The sequence below is a fragment of the Thunnus thynnus genome, chromosome 17, assembly GCF_963924715.1.
Source record: "Thunnus thynnus chromosome 17, fThuThy2.1, whole genome shotgun sequence".
NCBI classification, from domain to species: Eukaryota; Metazoa; Chordata; class Actinopteri; order Scombriformes; family Scombridae; genus Thunnus; species Thunnus thynnus.
The window spans coordinates 11310350-11334512 of record NC_089533.1 but is presented as its reverse complement, the minus strand read 5'-3'; the positions used below and the strand labels follow the sequence as shown (position 1 = coordinate 11334512).

General features: G+C 43.4%; 3 protein-coding genes across 3 annotated transcripts in view; 1 reads left to right on the top strand and 2 right to left on the bottom strand.

The window, feature by feature from the left end:
• The first annotated feature begins 821 nt into the window (after positions 1 to 821).
• Positions 822 to 5030, top strand: zmp:0000001048 (retinol dehydrogenase 8). The gene is made up of 7 exons (XM_067570955.1): positions 822 to 959; positions 3036 to 3187; positions 3283 to 3444; positions 3545 to 3724; positions 3814 to 3907; positions 4091 to 4274; positions 4401 to 5030. The coding sequence occupies exons 2-7, from the start codon at positions 3091 to 3093 to the stop codon at positions 4608 to 4610; spliced, it is 927 nt and encodes a 308-aa protein (XP_067427056.1). The 5' UTR covers positions 822 to 959; positions 3036 to 3090; the 3' UTR covers positions 4611 to 5030.
• On the bottom strand, positions 4627 to 7620 carry LOC137168401 (microfibril-associated glycoprotein 4-like). Its single transcript, XM_067570957.1, has 5 exons — positions 7460 to 7620; positions 7165 to 7362; positions 5994 to 6090; positions 5605 to 5772; positions 4627 to 5467 (listed from the first exon to the last, which is right to left on the bottom strand). The coding sequence occupies exons 1-5, from the start codon at positions 7460 to 7462 to the stop codon at positions 5217 to 5219; spliced, it is 717 nt and encodes a 238-aa protein (XP_067427058.1). The 5' UTR covers positions 7463 to 7620; the 3' UTR covers positions 4627 to 5216.
• A 373-nt stretch (positions 7621 to 7993) lies between these two features.
• Positions 7994 to 24163, bottom strand: part of notch3 (notch receptor 3) — a 30477-nt gene continuing 14307 nt past the window's right edge. Inside the window, exons 5-33 of the mRNA XM_067570954.1 lie at positions 23920 to 24042; positions 23595 to 23828; positions 23344 to 23499; positions 23049 to 23234; positions 21899 to 22012; positions 20308 to 20421; positions 19009 to 19242; positions 18520 to 18630; positions 18238 to 18430; positions 17917 to 18062; positions 17383 to 17616; positions 17103 to 17255; positions 16749 to 16977; positions 16420 to 16621; positions 16149 to 16305; positions 15861 to 16045; positions 15611 to 15743; positions 15261 to 15518; positions 15046 to 15155; positions 14391 to 14920; positions 13963 to 14289; positions 13729 to 13868; positions 13414 to 13639; positions 13192 to 13282; positions 12918 to 13086; positions 12473 to 12777; positions 12197 to 12344; positions 11984 to 12081; positions 7994 to 11865 (exon numbers count right to left, since the gene is read on the bottom strand). Coding sequence (XP_067427055.1) covers positions 10354 to 11865; positions 11984 to 12081; positions 12197 to 12344; positions 12473 to 12777; positions 12918 to 13086; positions 13192 to 13282; positions 13414 to 13639; positions 13729 to 13868; positions 13963 to 14289; positions 14391 to 14920; positions 15046 to 15155; positions 15261 to 15518; positions 15611 to 15743; positions 15861 to 16045; positions 16149 to 16305; positions 16420 to 16621; positions 16749 to 16977; positions 17103 to 17255; positions 17383 to 17616; positions 17917 to 18062; positions 18238 to 18430; positions 18520 to 18630; positions 19009 to 19242; positions 20308 to 20421; positions 21899 to 22012; positions 23049 to 23234; positions 23344 to 23499; positions 23595 to 23828; positions 23920 to 24042 — 6818 coding nt within the window. The 3' untranslated portion in view covers positions 7994 to 10353. The remainder of the gene's footprint in view (positions 11866 to 11983; positions 12082 to 12196; positions 12345 to 12472; positions 12778 to 12917; positions 13087 to 13191; positions 13283 to 13413; positions 13640 to 13728; positions 13869 to 13962; positions 14290 to 14390; positions 14921 to 15045; positions 15156 to 15260; positions 15519 to 15610; positions 15744 to 15860; positions 16046 to 16148; positions 16306 to 16419; positions 16622 to 16748; positions 16978 to 17102; positions 17256 to 17382; positions 17617 to 17916; positions 18063 to 18237; positions 18431 to 18519; positions 18631 to 19008; positions 19243 to 20307; positions 20422 to 21898; positions 22013 to 23048; positions 23235 to 23343; positions 23500 to 23594; positions 23829 to 23919; positions 24043 to 24163) is intronic.

Genomic DNA, 24163 nt, shown 5'->3' with positions numbered 1-24163 from the left:
GGACAGAATATTAGAAACACACAAAAAAACTGTCTTTTCCATTTTATTTTGCCATAGTCTATCTGGGTTGAAGCTGGGTGGAACTGACCTGAGAGTATTTACAATCATGAGTGTTTACTGCCCTTCAGTGGTCACAGAGAGGAAATGCAATATTACAAAAAAGTGACTGCAACAGTGTAATATTGTTGATCATATTATGTACTTGGCTACTCATTATGACTGTGATTATTAGAAATAACAGCAGTAATAAATGTATTGGTAACAACTGTCTCTACCTGCTAAAAATGTTCTAATTAACGTCAAAGCAGACATTAGCCTATAGCATCACTAGGTGTGAGGATGATTTACAGTTTTGGGATATGGATATGGATGGGTGAAGCAATTTTAAAATATTTTTGCAAATAATTGAGATCATAAGACTGTTCAGAATTTCACCCGATAGACGATTACTTTATTAACATGTATTTTTCAAAGGGAAATTATTTGTGATAGTAATGGCCTGATGAAATAGCCTCTTCCCAACCAAATCGCCAGCATAAAACGTTGGCATTGAACGTTTCTCCAAACCACGGACCACGTTTCAATATTGGTCGCATTTTAAGCTTTTCTCGTGTCATTTAACGGTTTAACATTTGGTTAGGGTTAGGAAAAGATCATGGTTTGGGTTAAAATACCCGGTTTTGTAGCCAGAAAAAACGGCTGCAAATGTCCCGACGTCTCCTCAAAATGCACTTTATGATTATTGGTTTTGTAGTTAAGGGAGTTCTTGTGGTCAGCATAGGAACTACAACTCCCACATACTGAGTCTGTTTATGTGACCCATTTTAGGTAATCGCTAGGCTTATGTAGCCGCCTGTCACGCTGTGACTAGGTCGTGTCCTGCTCTATGAGTACTTCATAGTTCACAGTCTCTGCTTCCCACATCTGCCTCTGTGGAAGACGCGCTGCTCGCTCTGCAGGTTGGTAAACCACAACACCACCTACAACTAGACCTACAGAAACCCAAGTCTGGACTTTGATGTGGTTAACTAGTCCAGGAGGGATTTAGTGCCTGTAGTATTCAGAGTCGACTGCATTTTATCCCCTGCGGTGTCACACTTTGGGTGATATACAGGACATTACATCAATCAAGTACCGTACCTAACTATAATTTTGAGGTACTCATACTATATTGAGAGTAACCATGCTACTCTATACTTCTATGCCACTACATTTGAGATGGAAATATTTTACTTTTCACTCTGATGGTGGAAGAAGTATTCAGATTCTTTACTTAATTACACGTTCTAGTACAGCAATGTAGAAATACTCCATTACAAGTAAAAGTCCTGCATGAAAAATCAATATGTAGCAAAATGCAGTTAAAGTATTGCAGTAAAAGTAGTGGCTTGGTCACTCTGACTGATATATTATCATATATGACATCATTCGATTATTAATACTAAAGCATCAGTGTGTAAGCAGCATGTTACTTTTGTAGCTGCTGGAGGTGGAGCTAGTTTGAACTACTTTATATACATTAAGCTGGTTTATTCCAGTGGTTCCCAACCTAGGGGTCGGGTCCCTGCAAAGGGTCACCAGATAAACCTGAGGGGTCATGAGACGATTAATGGGAGAGAAAAGAGGAAAAACCAAAGTTCTGATACACAAATCTGTTTTCAGTTTTTGGACTTTTTCTCTAATCTTTGATTTTTTGTGAAATATTTGATCATTTTAACATTTAGGCTATTGAAATGAAACCATGTGAGATGTTTAGAGGGAAAAGTCACTATTTGGTGGAGCTGTTAACAACTCAGAGACATCTGAAATGTGACCCCAACTACACACTGCTTTTTGTAAGACGTCAAAAGCCAAAAAGTTAGGAAACCACTGGTTTCATCTTTAATAATGTGTTGTATTTTAAAAGCTTGTTATATGATCCATTGTGTCAAATCTACATCTGAAAAGTGACTAAAGATGTCAAATCAATGTAGTGGGGAAGAATATCTCCCTCTGAAATATAGTGGAGTGGAAGTACAGTACAGTACTTGAGTAAATGTACTTAGATACTTTCCACCACTGGATTTAATTACCTACCTCGACCAAGCTGCTTACTCTAAGTCATCCTTAATAACAAGACATGATTTTAATACACATTGATATAACAATGTGAAGGGGCCATTCAGTCTGATGAGTGCTTTTGAATGCAGGACTTTAATTTGAGTTTTTTCCTCTTTACATGGTATTTATACTTTTTTTTCATAGTATTCATAGTATCATTGAACAATTCACACTACATTTAAGCTTTTGCATCTGTAACATTGATAGTTTGACGTGTCGTGGACTATAACTCAAGGATGTAACTTAAATTCACCTCAAGAGTCTTAAGCCAGAAGCTCTAAATCATATGCTGTAATAGCTTTTTCTTTTTCTTCTGTCTCTTGTGTTGTAGAGATGACAAAGTACTTTTTTCAGTGTTAATGTCAAACAGCAGTTATCCATTAGCTACTCTGAGGCATCCATATGCTATCATGTTGTGTGTCTTGAGAAATAAATATCTCACATACATAATTATACCTATGACAGAGTTCAAGTGTGAATAATGGAGCTCTCATACGAAGCACTAAGCTTGCTGTTGTAGGCAGATAAACATTCCAGGATATGTAAATCAGATTAGAGCACATATAATCCAGGCATTTTAGAGGACTCACTAATTTGCATTCAGTGATCATTCAGATTGAAACCCTTAAATAAAAAAGCAGAGACACTAATTCCTTCACTTACAGTAGTATCAATAAACCATAATCCAATGCAGCTGCAAGACGTTCCATTTGACCATGCAACAGTTTTCATGGATGTTCTCTTGGGATATTCAAATAGCATTCAAGGCAAAGTGAAAAATCAGTGACCCAAATAGATGTACACACATCATGTTTAAGAAAAATGGGTTCAACAAAAAGTTGTTCATCACAGAATAACCTGAACTTTGCAAATTTGTGATGATGAAGACATAATGTTAGAGGAATATCCCTTTAGTTCAATTTCCCTGTTTACAGTGTTGTTTGATCAGCCTGGATCTCCCTAAGCCCTGAGGTCAGAGGTCAGAGAGCCATGGGGACCAGGAGGGTGCTGGTGACCGGGTGCTCCTCTGGCATCGGCTTGGCTGTGGCTGCACGGCTGGCCAAAGATGAGCTCAAACGGTTCAAAGGTCAGCCATTCACTCTCCTCAATCATCATATGACACACAGCAGATGACAGAAATAACCACTGACAGCCAGTGTATTCATTTTTTATTTGGGGCAGTGGTTGCCACAATGAGGGATCTTGGGAAACGGGGACCATTGGAGAAAGCAGCTGGTGACTCCTTAAACAAAACCCTGGAAATCAAACAATTAGATGCCTGCTGTGAAGCCTCCATCAGAGAGTGTGTCAACAGCCTGCCAGACAGACGGGTGGATGTTCTTGGTTTGGCATCTCTCTTTTACATTCTTCCATGAACACATCTGAAGTTAATTTTGGATTTCTCCACAAACATATAATGACGTAGAATGCTCTGCTGTTGCAGTGAACAATGCAGGGATCGGCATGATTGGGCCGCTGGAGTGCCAAAGTATCGCTGCCATGAAGGAGCTCTTTGACACAAATGTCTTTGGCCTGGCACGGCTGGTGAAAGAGGTGTTGCCTGACATGAAGCGGCGGCAGAGCGGCCATATTGTGGTGATGAGCAGCGTTATGGGAATACAGGGTGTGTATGTTTGTCTCTGTGAAATTAAAGAAGAAGTTAATTAAAAGAGTTAAGAGGTTGCTAAAAGGGTTCCTCATATTTCTTCACAGGGCTTCTGTTCAATGATGTCTACTCTGCCTCCAAATTTGCTGTGGAAGGATTTTGTGAAAGTCTGGCAGTGCAAGCACTGAAGTTTAACATCAAGTGATTACATGTCCTGAAAAATACATCAACTTAAACAACTTAATGCAGCCACCCCACAAGTGCCCATGATCAAACTAAATCTTGAGTTATCAGTAAGCCCATAATGGTAAGATGTTTAAAACTTGTTGATTGTAATGGAACAGTACAACCTATATGTTATCTCTTTTATGTTTCTGTCACAAGGACAACTCTAGTGGAACCTGGCCCAGTGATAACAGAGTTTGAAAGGAAAGTGTACGAGGATGCTGAGAACATGGATCTATCAGGGGCAGACGAGGAGACTGCCAGAATCTTCCGTGAAATTTATCTGCCGTACTCTAGAAAGGTCTTCGCCTCATTAGGACAGACACCAGAGGAAGTGGCAGAGGCAAGTGATGACTACTATGATTTTATTCAGGTTTAACAGATCACCAAAAATATTTGTTTTGACAGTGAAAATGCATAATGAGGAAGCACCATCCAGGGTTGAAATATTGTTGTTTTTATTATTCAGCAAACACTTAAAGTGATCACAGCCACGGAGCCCCCTCTGCGCCACCAGACCAACCGTCTGTACATGCCCATGACTGCACTGAAGCATGCAGATCCAACGGGGCGTCTCCCTCTGGACACTTTCTATAAGATGATCTTTAAGCATGACAATGTGTTCAATGCTACTCTTGGGGTGCTGCGAATGCTGCAGAAGAGGGTAGGGAAGAAATAAAGATTTGACTGACAAGTCGCACAGACTATACATTTTAATCTTACGGAGAAGGTACAACAGATAGTGATTGAATGAAGTTGTTACAATGTGTTGTCACTGTGTTTTTTAAGTATAATATCCAACAGGAAGGTGACAAATTTTTTTCCTGAGCAGCAATGAACACAGCACAGGCCATAGGATATTATCCGTATAGTAACTGTAAACATAATGATAAATACTTGTACTTTATATTTATGTAATATTTCTTGCCGTGCAATCAATTTTTCTAACTATAGATTTGTATGTATTAATACTGTATAATAACACAAATGTTACATCCAAGCACTCTTCCATGTACTGTCCTCATTAAGTGTCAAGGATATTATGTTTTACAATTTTAAGGAATACAAGAGTAAAGCAATAAAAAGAATACAAAAGTCATATACTTCATTACACTTTTGATGTCATTTGCATAGTAAGTACCACTCTGTATATGATTTACCCTATTGTCAGACAGACTAGCACAAAGAAATAAATACTATAAAGATGATAAAGACAACTATATAATGAAATAAAATAAAAAAAAACCAAAATAAATAATACATACAATATTTAACCATAATAAACTCATGAACTTTTGGGTCTTATTTTCATTGTAATAGCTTTCAAGGAATAATCATATCCTTTCCAAGACACCCAGTTAATTCCAATCCCATAGGTTGAGCTGCCCCATAAGTACATCCCGTTGGCGTTGACACTGTGGCATTCACCATACCACCATCCTCCCAGGTAGGTTTTAGCACAGTTTGAGGAATGAGTGTCCTGGTCTTTGTCAAATGTCGAGAACTTCTGACCGTTATGTTCACTTAGTGAATTTCCTGAAAACAACAGAAAATCAATTGTTCTAATGTCTTGGGATGTTGTAATGGCAATAGAGCCTTGCGCTCATGAATTACACTTGCATTTCTGATGACACAAGCATTGAAGCTACCATTTCACAATTTCTTAGACTCACCGGCTCCTCCATCTTTGAAGCCGCTAAAACTAAGCTTGTAGCCGTCCTGCTCCGGACCAACAGAAAATGAAGAGTAGTGAACGTACGCCTTTGCCCCCTCAAAGTCTTCCATTTCTATCCTCAGTTCATAGCTCTTCCTTTGAGTGAGGAGATGAATATTCTCCAGACCTTGCAGAGATAACATATATACAAGGATGGAAAAGGCACTTTTGAGGAAAGTGGTATAGACAAAAAAGGTGATTCCAAATTTATCTTCAGCATCAATGGGTTTGCCTTCAGCAGTGCTGTGGAGCAAAAACTAACACAATGTCTCTACAACATGCTTCAGACCTGTGGATTCATGGAATCACATAAGAAAATCTAATTCACCAATCTGAATGAAGTCTTACCCAACCAGTATTCTCCAGATGCCTGTCCAAAACCAGTCCTGTACTGGTCCCATCCACGGTAAAAGTTAATGTTGCCATCTTTTCTTCTCTGAACGACCTGGAGTGGAATCTATTATTAGGGCCATTGCTCAAATAAAGTCAGTCAGCAGCTGTGTTTTCTTATATTGGTATTCCAAACAACCAGCTTCAAAGAAATACTTCATTAAATGTTTAATGAGCGATCTTTAGCTCCAAAATTTTCCCACTTTGCTTAATCATCATGATGAAAATGTCTTGTGGCCAAACACCGGTTCATTGTTTACCTTATTAATGGTTCTATTGTCATGCCCTCCACTTCTGCCTCCTCCGAGTGTGTGTGTGTGTGTGGGTGTGGGTGTGTGTGTCTCTCTCTCTCTCGTGTCTGTGTCCAAATTGCAGGAGTGGAGACAGGTGTGTGGGAGTCGGGCGAACAGCTGCCATCCATCAGGAGGTCTGCTTAAATATTGGGTGCAACCTCCTACTCACTGCCAGATCGTAGACTCTGTTCATACAGTCAGTCACGCTTCCAGCCTAGCTTGTTACTGTTCTGTCAGTATCCAGTATTTGCCTAACTCTTGTTTCTCTGTGCCTGTAGAAGACCTCAGCCTGACCCCGGCCCTGTCTCCAGTCCTCCTGCCTCACCTGCACAGCCCATCCCTCTGCCTGGCTCCCCGCTCCATTCCCTCTGCCCAGCCTATCCCTCTACCTGGCTCCCCGCTCCATCCCCTATACCCAGTCTCACGCCCAGCCCAAGCCCCCAGGTTCCCCAGCTACCAGCCCAGACCTTGGCCCCAGCCTCCCAGTTTACTGCCTTGCAAATAAAATCCTTTTCCAACTCTACTTGCTGCCTTCTGCCTCGGTGTCCTGCTCGTGGGTTCATTAGCCTTAACATCTATATTCTTTACTTCTAATGCTGCTCTGTTTTTCCTTCGGATGCATGTTTGGCTAATGGACATTTCATTCCTTTTTTTTTAAACAGCTTTTTTTCTCAGTTTTTGGCACTGAGAATAGAATTATAAAACATTTTGAAGATCCAACACAAGGCAATGGGATATATTAGTAGTCTACAGAACATTCAGTGGCAATGGCTGTGTGATAAAACTGAGTTTTAGTGCATTCAAATATTTGATAGATAATATTTAAATATACATACCGTCCATTTACCACCATCAGGTTCATCCTCACAGCCCATGTCACAGTAGACCTGGACTGGGGAGACTGGTCCTGCTGGGTAAATGCTGTACACTCCACTATGACCAAAACCTCTGTTATACAAATCATTGCAATCAACTGGAAGAAACACATGGGAGCAGACTGCCACTGGGATCAGCAGGAGAAAAACAATAAAACCCTGTAATCAAACCACAAAAACTACTCTGAGCATTTGAAATATTTTATTATAATATTATTTTAATTAAAAATCCTTGCATCAGTCACACCACACTCACCATTGTTGCTCTGGTGACGTAGCTCTATTGAAGTAAATCTTTATAGGTATATCTGCTAGCAATAATTGACTGAGACTGACTAGGTTTGATCTCCTGTGTGGCAAATTTACAGAGCAACTTGTTGATTTTCTTGGGACTGTGTAGTGGCTTATGGCAGCTGCTGGATGCAGCTAAAAATAAGATGAGAGATTTCAGTGTGTCCTTACTCTGAGGGAGGGGTGTGTACTAGAATGAGGAGTAGGCTATTTTAACAATCTCCTTTTTGAGCTTATGTTTACTAGTGTGAAATGTTTACTATTGCAAAGTAATAGGCAACCTTGAATATAATACTTTTCAATACAATATTTCCACAAACTCTGACTTCAAAAAACAATTATTAAAAATTAGAGTCACATAAATTAACATTTAAAATTAGAAAACTATTGAGTTATTAATCTCAAATAACTTTATTTTCAGTATACATGTTTATGAATATGAGGACTTAAAATCCTCCTTTAAAATATAAAACAACCACTAAACATGAGGACACAAAAATGTTGTTCCCTTCTGTTTTTATTAAAAGTAACTTATTTTACAACTTTTGACTGTAGAAAGAAAACTGTGGAAAAGTTTTATGTTCATTGATTTTGAACTACTTTTAAACAAGTATAGAAATTAATAATGATAGAAAATACCTATGACTGCCCTAATAACACAAGACCAATAAAATACCAGTCACAGCCTCGGCTTCAAATAATGCTAAATGAAGTACATTTTATTTTTGTCCTTTTTAGTACATAACAATCATTTTAGAAACATAAGACTTCTCAAGCAAAGATCTACCCAGAACAAACATATTTACAAACAAAAGTTGGGAGGTTGAAATGTACAAAACACTTAGTGCGACCTGGTAAGGAAATTGAAAGACCAGTTACATATACAGTATATATATATAAAAAAAACAAAAAACAAACAAAAAGCAGTTTTCCTTGTGAGTATAATCTTAACTGGGTTGTGAAAAACAACATGTTTCCCAGGTCTGACAGAACGGTAGCTGATTCTATAGTGATCAGGATAAAACAATGAATGAAAGACTCAGTCTATGATACAACTACGGGCAGTGTTGGGTCACCACAAAAGTAGTAGCTAGGAGTGATGGCCTACTCTTTTCTGTTCATGACAAGATGAAAATGCAAAGGTTACTTTCTCAAAATTCTACTATTACCAATTTACTTTATGCTGAAATGTCCATAGTACGTTAAGGGGAAGATGATCTCTATCCTACAGTCTCAGGTCCTGTGGGGATAAAGGTTTGTCAAACATTATACAAGGTGTTGGCTGAATCCCTGGGAGTGTCATCCCAGACTTTTGTAAAAAGTTAAAGGGTGCAGCACTACATAGTAGTGTTCTTTCCTTCAGTCTAACAATCATCTTAAGATGCAACTCCACGGCCCCTGGACTGAAAGCTACTGTATATGCAGGGGATCTGTCCCACTGCATGCCATTAAACACCTCCCTGAGGAGTGACAGGGCACAAGCAGTTACAGCCCAGCAGCCACACCTTCACACTGACCACTACTCCACCACAGACACTACCAGAGATGAAGTGAGAGCATCAACCTCAACTGCCATGGATAGTACAGGAATGTTTCCATTTAGTCCAGTCAAGGACATGACACGGGCACAACAAATTAAACTTCTACCTGTCTGTAATGTGGTTCTACTCTGTGCTGGATGCTGCTGAAAAGCACAGTGTCCAGGCTAAAAAAAAGACAGGCAAAATGGAGGAATGTTTGTAGGGAAGAGTGATATAAAATAGCAGCTGATAAGCATAGCTTAGTACATCTGAAGTGATGTTAAAAAAAGTATCAATGTTTTCCAAAAATATACAGAGTATAAAACAAACAATGTAACAAACAAAAAAACAAAAAATTAAACATAGACTAAAAAGGGCAGTGACAGGCTGATTTTATAGGCAAAACAATTCTCTGTTTAAATCTGTTCCTTAAAGTGAATGAAAACAAGCTACAAGACTGAAGTCATCAGGGCTGTAGAGACAATGAGAAGCTACAGTTGAATTGTGAGCATTACGCCTAAAACTTTGCTCATTTTTTTTGAAAGGCAATAAGGAAAATTACCATGGATTAAATGCCACTCATTTTTTTTTTTATAAATAACCATTGTAGTTAATTGTTGTATTTGACCCATACTTGCCCTATGACGCTAGTCACTTGAAGTGCTTCAGAGACACTCATCTACATTCTTATTCATAATACTCATATGGAAAGTAACAAATTCTTTACCAGCTGTTGTTGGCCTAAATAAATATCAGTCAAGAGAGGTGAAAATTCCTCTTTCTGTCTGCTAACTGGTCTGAATGATAAATTATATTACTTTACCATCACTTGCCACACTGGCTAAATAGAAATATAGGTGGTCCGTATAAAATGGGAGGGGTTGGCAAAGAAACTAGGACAGAAAGAGGGTGAAAACACCTAAAAAAAGCAATTCAGAGAGACAAAAACAATAAATAAAAATAAATGAATTCCCTTCAACATTTTACTTTTTCTCTTATCTACTTTTAAATGTTTGTTAGTTTTCAGGAGAGCATCCCAAAGTCTTTGAAATGAAAGACTTGGTTTTCTTCATATACTTTTTTTTATAATAAAAAACAAGTCCATCTGTGACAGAATTACTTCATTAAATTGTCTGCTGTTTTTTCAGACAACACACATTTCCCTTTACTTTTTTTCTCTGCAAAAATCACTAGCAGACGGTCCTCGTGATAAACATAGTCAATCCAAATCCAATGAAAATCTTGGAAACAGGCTGACACATAAACGCAGACAGGCCCAAGAGCCAGTCCACAAATTCTTTTACCCCAGGTCCCTTTTCAAGCAGGGGCCATGGGATCTTCACGCAAACACCTGCATCTTGCCATTGGCCTCTGGGATTTGAGTAATTTGGGTCTGGGCAGAGCCAGCAACTGCTGGGCTGGGTGTGGAATCTGACCAATCAGAGACACAGTGAGGAGAGGGGCTGGACCACGGCTCAGGTGACTCTGGGGAGGGGGTCAGGTAGGGGTGCTCACTGGGCAAATGGAGGTAATGTTTGGGTGTGGCATCTAGTGCGGATGAGTAGCTGTGCTGGGAGGGAGGTGTAGGATAATCCTCCGTTCCTGTAGTGCTGCCACTAGGCTGGGAGGGAAGAGCCTGAGTGGGCTGGGCTGCTGGCGTGGCTGCCTGTGGGGGCTGAGTTGGAGGCTGGGACTGTGAGGGTTGCTGAGGCATCTGCTGCTGCTGGAAGAATGATGGTGGTGGCTGTGAGGTCTGGGGTGTTGGTGGGGTGGAGGTGCCCATGCGGGCCATGCTCTGCTGGCTGGTGATGGTGTGGTTGATGAGCTGCTGCTGCTGCTGCTGTTGATGTTGTTGCTGCTGCTGCTGCTCAGCAATGGAGGGCAGCTTGACTGGGCTGATAGTGGGTGTGGAGGTAACAGGTGTGGGCTGCAGCATGGGATTACGGTAGAGCTGCTGTTGGTGCATCAGCATGTTCTGCTGCTGCTGCATGGCTGGGCTCTGGGGGTGCATGCCTGCCTGGCTACTCTGCACCAGATTCACCACCTGTTGACCACACTGGGAGGAGGGGGGCATCCGGCTGTGCCAGTCAAAGGGCACACTGACAGGACTGACCAGGCCCATGTTGAGCCCCATCTGGCCTGGACTCAGCACATAGCCGTGGTTGACATCTGAAGCCATGGAGACACGTCCTTGCAAGGACATTCCTCCAGCTCCCAGGTCATTGAGCTGGGCTAGAGATACAGCAAATGGGCCACCTCCCTCCAACATGCTACTATGTACCATCGGGGTGTTTGGAACCGACATGGAGGAGTGGAAGAGCCCTGGTGACTGCATTGTCACAGGAGAAGTGGGGTTGGTGATATAGCCAGCATTGCTTGCTCCTCCATGGGGTGAGTCCAGTGAGTCGACTGGGGACAGGGTAACTGAGCTCTCCAGTAAGGCACTCTGCATGTCCAAGGTCAGCTTCTTATTGCGGGCCTTGACTGACTCCTTCAGACTCGTAGCATGTTGGCCTCCCAGACTAGAACCCTTGACCCCAGGCCGACGGTTCTTCTTGCCCTGTGGGGTGTTCTTCAGACTAGGCAGGAAAGCGCTGGGAGGGCACATAAGAGGAGACGGAGTGTGTCCCCCAGTGAGGTGAAGTCCAGCCCCTCCATGGCCCTGGGGACTCCTTACTGTGTTGTACTCATCAAGAAGCTGCACAATGTCATGGTGCATACGCTCCTGAGCAATGTCCCTTGGCAATCTGTCCATATGGTCTGTAATCTCTCGGTTTGCAAAGTGAGCCAGCAGCACCTTCACAGCTTCACAGCTACCCTCACGGGCTGCAAGAAACAGAGGGGTCTCCTCCTGAAAAGAAAAACAGGGCAACAAAAAGAAACATAGGCTTTGTTAGATACAAATATGTCTCTATGTAAGCCATGATGATGCAAAAGTGTGGTTAAAACAGGATAAGTGGATCCCATACCTTGAGATCTTGCATATCTTTGTTTGCACCATTCTTCAGCAGGGCAACAGTGGCATCCACATTGTTAACGGCAGCAGCCCAGTGCAGTGCAGATTTACCTGAAAGAGATTACAAACACTGAGATTACACATCTATGGTTTCAGTTTATATTACCACAAAACATGGACATCTACATCAGGATACACACTTTACTGAAAAATTACACACACTTACCCAATTCATCCACTGCATTGACATCAGCATGACAAGTGATGAGTTCCTCTACCATTCCCTCTACTGCCAGCCGTGCAGCCAGGATCAGTGCAGTGGAGCCATCATACATACGGGAGTCAAGATCCGTAGCCCGGTTTCGGATCAGAATCTAGGAGGATGGAAAGATTGGGTTAAACATTGCAATTTATACAATCTATGTGCTAAAATAAGTTATAGAAACTTCTACTACTGATGCCTCTGGTGGCCAACAAACAGTATATGCTGATGTTTGTTTACCTGGAAGACACCCTGTGCATCTGCAGCCACCGCAGCATGTAGCGGGGTACGTCCTGTGTTGTCCTGAGCGTTGGCATCTGCCCCAGCATCCAGAAGCCTCTTAGCAGCATCAGCACGGGCGTAGCGAGCTGCCAGGTGGAGTGCTGTCTCACCAGTGCGGTCTGTTTGGGCAGCAAGAGATGCGCCCTGGTAGATGAGGTCAGAGATGATGTTGGCCGAACATTCCTCACTCTCCTCCTCCTCTGCGATTTCAGGCTCTAAGCCACCTCCACAGAATGATGCCAGCATCAGAGGTGTAAAACCATCTGGTAGGAGATGAAATCAGACATGGGTGAGTTTATGTCTATTCAAGTTCACAACATTATAGATCACACAAAAAAATAATTAAGTACAAATGTACAAATCACAGTTTCAATCTTAAAACTTAGATGATCTCACTCCTAACCTGGGCCTCGGACATTAACATCCATGCAGTCGCTTTCAAACTCTCCTTGAGGTGGGGTGAGGGCCATGGTGGGAGGCACACGAATGTCTGCTGCTGCCAGGTGATGCTGTGTCCACTGCCTGCTGTCCACTGCATCTTCACTGTCTGAGAGCATACTTGGTTCCTCAACCTGAACTCACAGAACAAGAAAGGTCAATTTCATTGCTTACTTCAAATGCAGGCTAAAATGCTGTTGTAAAAAAAATTGTAAACATGAAGAAGTAGTGCAACTGACCTTGAGCCTTTTTGCTTCTGGGCAGTCTGAGTCCATCCACTGGTCACTGTGATCGCCAAGGAGAGATTCCTCCACAGTTTTTGGCATGTGTCTGTTTACAGATGAACACAATAAACAATGTAAGCACAAGAAATCAAATTCAACTTTAAATTCCTGAGCATATTGCTACAACAATCCAGTCTTAACAACATTAGCGTTAAAATTTGAACAAAAAAAACTTACTTCATTCCCAGAGCATCCTGGCCCACGGGTTCCCTGCGATTCTTGTTGCTACTAGGTTCCTTCTTGAGGAAGAAGCCCTCAGGGAACCAAAGAGTGCTGTGTTCTCTCTTTCTACGGGCAATCAACATGCCTATCACAAGGATGACCAAAAGGAAAAGAGAAGCTATCCCCACCAGCATCAGTTTGGCCCATTGAGGTATAGTTTCAGGAACTGTAATCTTTTCACCTGTGGTGAGAAGACAAAGAAGTGATTACTCATTTGTGCCTCATTAGTCTTGCCAGTCCTTTTTGTGTTCTTTAAGTATCTCTACTCACCACGGACTTCTTTGATGGGGTATGGGAAGCGAAGCATTTCTACAGCTGACAGGGCTCCCAGGTACTCTGCAGCACTGTCTGCTGTAGGGAAACAGTCCTCAGAGCACAGACGGTTGTCTATTTCCAGGTACACTTTGGAGCTACAGGAATAGAGGAGAAGCAAGTGTTTATAGTGTAATGCCTAATCTACATGACAAAACCTCGGCTTTTATGTTAACAGTATGTCTGACTGACCCGATGACTTCGTGTTGAGGCTGCAGCTCCCGCTTCAGTCGTGCCTCACGGCGTGTGTAGGGATGTATCATGGCTTCTCCATTGTCGTCCAGCCGGAAGCGCAGTGTAGTGTGTAGGATTGCACTTAACTTCTGCAAAAAAGCCGTGCTAGTGCGGAGAAGCTCCTCTGGAGGCAGTAGGACTACAAGAACCAAGACACCATCAGCAAGGGCTTCTGGAACCTTCTTTGCGCAGTCCAAGCCATCCCAGCCACACTCCTCTGTGTTGCAGCCCTGGTCACACTTTTCATCAGCATAGTGGTCGATACAGTAGGTTTCATATATTGGACTAAAAAAGACACAAACAGAGGTTCAAGATCAGTTCAAATTCTCAGACCAGTACAGAAATAAAACTAAGGGGAATTCTGTGAACAGTAAAAGTAAACTCACTTGCAAACTTTCTCTTTGTTTTTGCAGTCAAAGTTGTCATACAGACAGTCAGCATTGTTGCAGGACTCATCACACTGACTGTTGTTGAAGACACGCCAGCAGTGAGGGTCTGTGCAACCAGCCCATGGGTTGACTGCCAGAGAGCAGTCGCCGCCGTCCCAGCGGCAAGGGAATGTGTTGCATTCCTTGTCACAAAAACCATCATTGGCTTTGCCATGACAGTCTGCTAAAGGACATGAAGGTAATGGGAGCTCGGGGAGACTGTTGCTCTGCTCGCAGCGTTTACCTTTCCAGCCATTGGAACACCGGCAGTGGAAGAACGGGAAACTGGTCTCTTCAGTGCACAACCCTCCATTTCGGCAGGGCTGGGAGGAGCAGCCTTCATTACTGCGATGCTGACACTGGGTCCCACCATAACCTGGTAGGCAGGAGCAACGTGCCCCCCGTGTGGTAAGTGCACAGCTACCTCCATTGTAGCAGGACAGCTCCCGACAGGACATGCTTCTTTCACAGTTGGGCCCAGTATAACCCTGATGATGGACATAATTTATGTATTTATGTTGTGAACATTCAATAAGAAAAACAAGAATATCTGTAATGCACAAATTATAAAAATGAATAAGTGTTAAAACCCTTAATGTAAATGTGCACTTACAAGCTGACATGTGCAGGTGTATCCCAGTGGAGAGCTGGACACAGAACAGGCTCCTCCATTCTGACAAGGCTGAGACTCACACACACTAAACCTGCTCTGACACCTCCGACCTAGAAACAAAATCATTCATGGTAAAGATATACAATCGGAAGTCAGTGTTTTTTCACAAAAAAAATGCACATTGAGAGGCCAAAGGGAATCTCCAGTTGTCTGACCTGTGAAGCCTGGCTTGCAGACACATTGGTAGTCATTGGGCAACTGGATGCAGTCGAGACTGTTGGAGGGATTGCAGGGGTTAGAGAGACATTCATTTATGTCTCCCTCACATCTCTCTCCTGTGAATCCAGGGGGACAATTGCAGCGGTATCCACCCACTCTGTCCACACAGGTACCATTGTTGAGGCACTTGGGAGGAGACCTGCGCAGCCTCAGCGGTTGAGCACAGTCATCTTCATTGATCTCACAGAGAACACCTTTAAGGGAGATGATTATTGAACATTACTATATCATAGTGTAATCTCTTTAATAATAAAAATAGCTTTCGGTTGAATATGTGCTTGCATACCCAGTGTGCCAGGGGGGCATGAGCAGATGTAATGTCCCACCAGATCAATGCAGGAGCCTCCATTTTGGCAAGGATGAGACTGGCACTCGTTAATCTCTATCTCACAGTTGGGTCCAGTATAACCTGGCATACACTGTAATGACATGCAGATGTCAATTAGTTAATCTCCACAATTGTGACGAAACACTGTGCAAACAGTGACTTCGCTGAAATCTGACAGAGAAGCACATAATATTGACAATGGACTCACATCACACTGGTACCCTCCCACATATCCCCTGCAGGTGGCGCCATTGCGGCAGGGCTTGTCTTCACAATGATCCACTTGACTTTCACAATAGCTGCCAGTGTAGTCAGCAGGACATTTACAATAGTGGGTATTCCCGGTGTTGACACAGTGACCACCGTGGTGGCATAGCTCATCTGTCTGGAGCCCTGGTTAGAAAGATTTGGGAGGAGATTTAGCTTTAATTACTCAGTTACAACACAAACACAGACTGAGATTTCAAATGTCATCATGTCCAGAATATAAAAATACCTCTCTGGCGAGCAGCTGTCTCACAGGACACCCTAGGGATGTCACAGTAACGTCCAGACCAGCCATTAGTACATTCACAAATGAAGGAAGCATCCTTTTGACGACAGCGCCCTCCATTTTGGCAGGGGGAGGAACGTCTGCACCAGTCGACTGGTGTCTGGGTAGGCAAGAGACAGATGGAAAAATTGTCAGCATTTATTAGTCTAAAAATGTAAGGTATGAAGAGTCAAGGCTTTAACAAGAACTTCTAAGAGTGTGTGTGTGTTTGTACCTGGCAGCGGAGGCCAGTGTAGCCCTTGGGGCAGGAGCAACGGAAGGACTCCAGGGCGTCTTGACAGATGCCTCCATTGAGGCAGGGCTGGGAGTCACACTCGTTGACCTCATATTGGCAGTGGGAGCCAGTGAAGCCTGAACGGCAGGTGCAGGAATAGCCATTGATTTTATCTGTGCATGTCCCTCCATTGAAGCAAGAGCTGTGGGCATACATAAAATTTAAATTCTTAAGTTTTATTGTCATATACAGTTGTTATAGACATGTGCGTATAAGCAGGTTGATAGAGTACAACATGAGACATGACTCAAACACACACACACACACACCTTTCAGTGCAATCGGGGATGTTGGTTTCACAGTGAATGCCAGTAAAGCCAGGCCTACAGGTGCAGGTGTAGGAGTTAACGTAATCTGTGCATGTGCCTCCATTTTTGCAGGGTGAACTCTGGCATTCATTGATCTCTAAAGCACAGCGTGGACCAGTGAAGCCTGGCAGGCAAGTACAGTGGAAGGAGTTCACATCATCTGTACAGGAACCTCCGCTTAGGCACGGATCTGATGACACAAAAGGAAAGGACAACCTTAGTCAAATACAGTAAATGTATATGGACCAGGTATTGTGTTTGACAGTAACAGACAATCATAGTAATTCAGCATGCCAAGTTCATGTGGCCACTCACTAGGAGCACAGTCATTGATGTCTGTTTCACAGGTCGGCCCACTATATCCAGCTCTGCAGGAGCACTCAAAGCCTCCAAGAGTGTTAGTGCAGGTCCCACGGTTCTTGCAGGGGTTGGAGATGCATTCATTCACATCTATGTTACACAATTGACCTGAAGAATGAAAAAGAAGATACAGTAAGGTATAACTCAACATCATAAGACTTTCTGTGAGCTTTCAGACAGATTATCTTACATTAGATGAGCTGACATAGAGATGATAAGTAAGAAATTTACTAACCATGCCACCCTTGCTGGCAGTTACATTGATAGCCCAAGTAGTCTGGTGTGTGTGTGCAGATGGCCTGATTGGCACAGGGATTAGGGGAGCAAGGGGTGAGGACTTCAGCACAAGTGGGTCCACTGTACGGAAGCTCACACAGACAGGTGAAACTTGCCACACCGTCCACACAATTGCCCTTGTTCAGACAGGGACTGGATGCACACTCGTTGATGTTCACCTGGCAGAGGTTACCTGTCAGAAAAGATAGAAGAGACACTGAAACATTTTTTCAGAAGCCAACTTTGATGAACCTGAGGCCTGGCATGACACTAGAGAATGTATCTGCACATTTTTTATACACCACTAGGGGGAGGTAGAAGAACGCAATTCACAAGGAGGAAAATGATGGAAGATGTAGAAGGAATCGTCCAAGACTAAAAGATTTCTAAAAAAAAGGCTATAAGATATTCAGTTATGACTTCAATTAATGTGTATTCCTCTCCTCATACTGTAATTTTTGAATTGTGTTGAGGTACTATACCACCCTCTCACCTCTGAAGCCCTGGCGACACTTGCAGGTGAAGCCATTGAGTTGGTCGATGCATGTGCCAGCATTCTGGCAGGGACTTGGCAAACAGTCGTTCCTGTCCAGGTCACAGTTCTTTCCCACCCAACCAGGCTCACAGTCACAGCGGTAGCTGAAAAGACAGGAGTACAGTCAATCATCCAAAAGACATCAAGTTGAAATAACAATGAACTGATGTACAAGTTGAAACCTGTAGGATAAGAAACAAGCTTGCAAGGTGGTCATGCCAAGTTTCTCCTTGATATTGCATTACCATGTGAGTCATTTAAAACGGTATCAGTTCATACCCATTGATGTCATCCCTGCATGAGCCATGGACACAAGGGCTGCTGCCGCACTCATCCACCTGAGAGTAACAGTAAGGTGGCTTAAAGCCTTCAGGACATTGGCAGTGAAATCCATTCTCTTCATCCACACATGTCCCGCCATTCCGACAGGGGCTAGATGCACACTCATCTATCTCCACATTACACTTGGGACCTGGCAGGAGAGATGTACATAATTAGTGTGTCTGCTAATATTTCCACCAAAATGGAAATATGTGTGTTTTCACTTTCAGGAGGCCTTACCAGTGAAGCCAGGTTTGCAAACACAGTCATAGCGGTTGATGCCATCTTTGCAGATGCCATAGTCACATGGGTTACTGGCACAATCATCGAAGTTTATCTCACAATTTGTGCCTGTGTCGACAAAGAGGAGTTAATAGTTTTCACATTATATTCCAAACATTTTAACAATAGCAGAAAACATGCTTCAGTAAAGAAAATGTAAGTGAAAATTATATGGTATTACATGATAGCATTTATATATTAGTGTTATCACCCCCTGTACTTATCTATATATATATATATATATATATATATATATATATATATATATATATATGTGTGTGTGTGTGTGTGTGTATATAGGTAAAAGTATCTTAATAAACAATTAAGAAACAACATTTGCAGACATATGAGCATACATTTAGCCTAAAGTTGCAGTAATATTGCTGTATAAATAATTAAATAAAATTTAGTTGAAGGATTATGTGTTCATGGAGTTTTTTCTCTTACCTGAGGTTCCATGTTGGCACTGGCAGATGTACTTGTTGACCAGGTCCACACACTTGCCTCCATTTTGGCAAGGGTTGCTGTGGCACTCATTGAGCTGGTTCTCACAGCGATAGCCTGTGTAGCCAGCATCACAGTTACAGGTGTAGCTGGCAATGCCATCTATGCAGGTACCATGGTGGCATGGGTCAGGCTGACAGTTGTTGATATTACTCTCACAGAGTGTGCCTTCATAACCTATAGAGCATAAATGGAGATTGATGTTATACCATTTATAAGGATGATCATTTAATGCAACAAAGCTTCAATCTTTTGGAGCATGACAACCTTTGATGTTGGCCTGCCCTTTTCCATCATAAAACATCTTGTAGGAACAAATTGTCTGGTAGAAACAAATTGCTTTGTGTTTTCATTCTTATCTAGTTAAGGTTCTCAGTTTCAGTTTCTCCTTAAATGGCCATTTCAATCTAGTTTTCCTCTTTTTCCCAGTTAATTTGTAACTATGTTAAACTTCCTCTGTTTCCCACTTTTTCTTTATAAAAGCTTCTATAGTTTTGGGTTCTGATCACTGTGGTTTCCATGCCAACGGTGTCTGTGTGTTAGGCAAGTAAGTGTTGGTTTGTGTGGTATGTGTGTAGTGCAGTGCTGAGTTGGGCAAAGCAGTAAAGAACGTCCCTACACAGGCCTCCCAGTCCTGCTTTTGTTCTCTGTGGCGGAGGGAACAATAGACTGCACCACGTCAAACAGGGCCACTTCACTCAACAGAAGGGGCCCACAAACACAGGGAATACCAAGCAGCTGGCAACTGAAACAATGAAGCAGGCTCCTCCATAGGCATCGGTCCAAACAAACATGTTAAATATCAATACACATAGTTAGTTCAAACATGCAACCTTTACAGCAAACTTTACTGTAGCTCACTGTATCTGGGCCCGTTTTCAAAAGTGGAGGGTACTGAATGTGAAGGAATGAAAGTTAAGATGCAGCATAAGGTGGTGTGTGGGGGTTGAACAGATGAACAGATGTCGGGGTGATGACCAAGGTCTTTTCTTGGCAACTGCTGGTCCTCAGTGACCCCATGATCCTGAGAGCCGATGAGGGAAAGAGGGGGATTAGGGGCCTCAAGTCAGTCTGCTTGGCCAGCAGACATCCAGAGAAATAGCTGACCCCCAAAAACACAGAGACCAAACACACCCCAACAAGTGGTTAAGGCTCATCTGCTCTTCTGCCTGGGAAGCTATCTTGAGCTGTGTACAGTCTAACAACTATCCACTGACAACTATTAGATGCAGAAGCCCTTACCTTCAGCACAGCGGCACTCGAACCCATTGGGCCTGTCGTAGCATTTTGCTCCATTCTGGCAGGGTGTGCTGGCGCACTCATCTATGTCGATCTGACACATGGTGCCAGTAAACCCTGGGACATACAAACACAGAGGTGAGGGGTCAGAAGGAGGGTCCAGTGGAAGGGTCCATGCTCAGGTCAGAGGGCAATTCTGTCTCTTCTAGGAAGGGCAGAGGTCTCTGGCTAGGTTAGTGACGTCTGGCTAAGACTGGGTTTGAGAGTGTCTGGACTGGTTAAGGACATGTGCAGTACAAAATGCAATGGAAAGCCTGTGAACTTGATGTTTTGAGGAGGGTCTTACAATCCCGTGTGAGCAAGGTGGATCTAAGTTTAATTAATGTTGCTATCAGGTGGTATGGAATATCTAGGCAGCACGATTCATTTTATGCAGCTTCAGCTCACTACATTTTAGATTGTCTGCACTACTCTCTGCACTGGAATGTCAAGACTGGAATTTGTGGAAATGTGCAGAGAAACAGCTCTTTTGTAACGACAACAGCAACAACACTGATAATAATAATAATAACAATAATATATTTTAGCTTGCAAAGCTTGAGAAACTGAGCAGGCTTGACATCAGTGGGCAAAGTGCCCAGATTGGGTGAATTAGTGCATTGGTAGCACACTGCTCATTTGATTAACAGTGTGAGGATGGGCTGTGTGGTGGTGCATGGGCTGCTAGAGGGGGGGGGGGTTAGAGGAGACGGTGGGATTGTTTTCTCTTTTGGGGAACCCCCCCTCCCCTTCCTGCATCAGCTCCACCGGCTCAATAGCTAGATGGGGGGTGAAGGGGGGACGTCTGTCCCAGATGTAAATTGCGGACCTGGAAAAGAATCTCATTAGTAGGGCTGCTGTTCCCCCCCCACAACCAGGGCAGGATGAGGGAAGCCCGTTTTATACAGAGATCCCGCAACATTGCCGTGAAGAAGACCTGTCATTATACCAGCTTTGCTTTTTTACACTAAACCAAACAAAGCCAGCCTAATGCTGCCCCTGTATGTGATTTTAGATAGCATGCCAGTGTTCCGTAATCAGAGGCATGACGTGTAACACAACAGCATTGGCATTTAGTGTATGTAGTCCCACCATGCCGGCTGGCCCTTTTACACAGACGTCTACCTAGCAATGTGACTACCTCTGCTGCTAGCTTAATAGTGGAACAACAATGCCCCCCCCCCCCATTCCATGTTCATACCTTTTATACAGAATGGCAAGACGGAATAACGGCGCAACATTCCCGCCTTGAACAGGCTGTGTAATAGGGGCTATAGACTGCTGTCCCTTCCACATTCCACAGAGGAGGGGAGCGGGGGTCACAATGGTGTCTTTGTTCTGGCAAGAGGATAGGCAGCCTTTTGGGCCTGTCTCTTTATATGAGTGGTGGCTCTAAACACTGTGTAGGACAGCCGGCCCTCAATCCTCTGATTCTGGGGACATTTAAACTTTGGCTGTCTGTTCTTACTGCTACTGTCACTGAGTTGAAGTTGTTTATAGAGATAGAAATAAACACAGGGAATACAATGAAAGGCCAGTCAGAAAAGAGTCTTACCTGGCTGGCAGGTGCATGTGAAGCCATTGACCACATCCCGACAGATGCCATCATTCACACATGGGTTGCTCTCACAGTCATCTACGTCAATCTCACAGTAAGTCCCCATGAAGCCTGGAAGACAGAAATTCAAAGTGAATTCACAAACGATTTTGCAGCTGAAGCAGATTCACTGCGTTTAGTTTCTATGTATAGGTTTGTCAGTTCAAGCTACTCTTTGCAATGGGGAAAGAGTTTGTGAGTTTCTCTCATGGGAGGCCTCATTTTTTGACACTGGTCTGTACTGAACCACAGGATGAAAAAAAAAATCCCTAGAGCATCCGCAGTGTTCCCACTCTACTGACCTGAAATCCCCACACCCTACTGTCCATGGAGCATTACCATTCTCTGGGTCAGTGTCCCATTCACCAGATGCATGTTATACATTCTGCGTTAGCAAACTATGAAGGGCTCCTCCATTGAGGGGAAACAGAGTGTGGAGCAGAGTGCTGCCCCTGGGGAGAGGCTAGCGTGGAATCAGAAATAATCAGCAGCTCCACATGAGCTTTGCCAGGCTGGCTGATGATGAGGAGGGTGAAGAGGAAGGGGGAGGGGGAGAGGCTCTGGGAAAAGGCCTCTTTCCCTCTCTGTGTGTATGAGGGGTGCAAAGTGGAGCACAGAGGGGCCCTATTGTTCCGCTCCATTCCCACCACTCTATAACTCATTAGTATTCACAGCACACTCCTCCCCCTAACTGCTCGCCCTCTCTCACATCCAGTCCTATAGACCCGACTCCCAGCTCTAATTTGTATAGTTCCCAAAACCCCAGGATGCATGTAGGACTGTGCGTGAGAGTTTCACTGTGTTTTTGTCACTGAGTGTCCAAACCATCACTTAGTCCACACTAATACCCTGTCTGGCTGTACAGTGGGCTGAGAGCAGAGAAGTGCCTCCATACCCCCAACATGAATGGGAATGTATTACATAACAGGCTACCCTGGCAGTCAGTATGGCAGCATTGTAGATAATGCTTCTTTAGAAGGTCAAGTTTGAATAATAAGTTGTTCCACTCTGCTCTTGGTTTTGGGCTGTCCCTCATGACATCAGGCTGAATTGAAGTGTTCTGTATTTTATTGGCAGTGCTGAAATACAACTTAATAGGTCTGAATACCTGGCATGCAGATGCAGGTGAACTCTCCGATGCGGTCCAGGCAAGTGGCATCATTCTGGCAGGGCATGGAAACGCATTCATTGATGTCAATCTCACAACGTGGGCCAGCATATCCCCGACCGCACTGACATTGGAAGGAACCCTCTGTGTTCACACATTTCCCAAAATGCTCACATGGGTTGGCCCCTGCAGGTAGAGGAACGGGGATCAGTATATGAAACACACTCAAAGAAAAGAGAACGTAGAAGACATATGAACCCAGCATTGACAAATGTTACAAAAACAGCAGCCTTACCAATTGAACATTCATCCATATCCTGGTTACAGGCACCTCCTACAAAGCCAGCAGGACAGGTGCAAATGGCACGGCCGTTAAGAGGGTTGGTGTCACACACTGCCCCTTCATTGCAGGGGTTACTCACACAGGCATCTTCAAGGTGGCACAGCAAACCTATGGAGATGCAGAACACATGCCAGTTATCAACAATTTAGCAGCCACATGGGAGTACAAAAGAGGCACAAAGGCCATCTGACAAACCCACTTACCTGTCTTTCCAACCGGGCACTCGCAGAAGAAGGATGCTACTCGGTCATGGCAGGTGGCACCATTGAAGCAAACGGCTATGGCGCAGTCATCGATGTTCTCACTGCAGTCGTCTCCCGTCCAACCATTTACACAGACACAGGTATGACCCCCGATGGTGTTGAAGCAAGTGCCTCCATTATGGCAGGCGTTTGGTTGCATGAGACACTCGTTGACATCCTCAGCACAGTATTGCCCTGTGAGGTTAGGTGACACATTGGCTCACATATATTCACAGTGATACATATATATAAGTTTATTTCAAATATGATATAAATAGTGCTGTACCTGTCCATTCTGGTGGGCACTGGCAATTGTAAGTGTTGACTCCATCCACACATATCCCTCCATTCATACATTTGTGGCCTGGACAGTCATCCACATTATTCTCACAGTTGTGTCCCTCAAACCCTGAGACAGATGAAGAGAGAAAAGAGTTATGATACACAGACACACTAACACACACCTAGAGTGTATTAAACATTCAGTGAACCCTGTTCCATACACTCTCTCATAACCTAAAGTCATACTT

Bases quoted from the DNA above. Each gene is read 5' to 3' on its own strand.
- zmp:0000001048 (XM_067570955.1), top strand. From the start codon at position 3,091: ATGGGGACCAGGAGGGTGCTGGTGACCGGGTGCTCCTCTGGCATCGGC. The intron at 3,445-3,544 runs GTTTGGCATCTC...CTGCTGTTGCAG, and splicing joins CAGACGGGTGGATGTTCTTG to TGAACAATGCAGGGATCGGC. The intron at 3,908-4,090 runs GTGATTACATGT...TTCTGTCACAAG, and splicing joins GCACTGAAGTTTAACATCAA to GACAACTCTAGTGGAACCTG.
- LOC137168401 (XM_067570957.1), bottom strand. The intron at 6,091-7,164 runs GTATGTATATTT...ATTCCACTCCAG, and splicing joins CTGATGGTGGTAAATGGACG to GTCGTTCAGAGAAGAAAAGA. The intron at 5,468-5,604 runs GTGAGTCTAAGA...TGTTGTTTTCAG, and splicing joins CTTCAAAGATGGAGGAGCCG to GAAATTCACTAAGTGAACAT.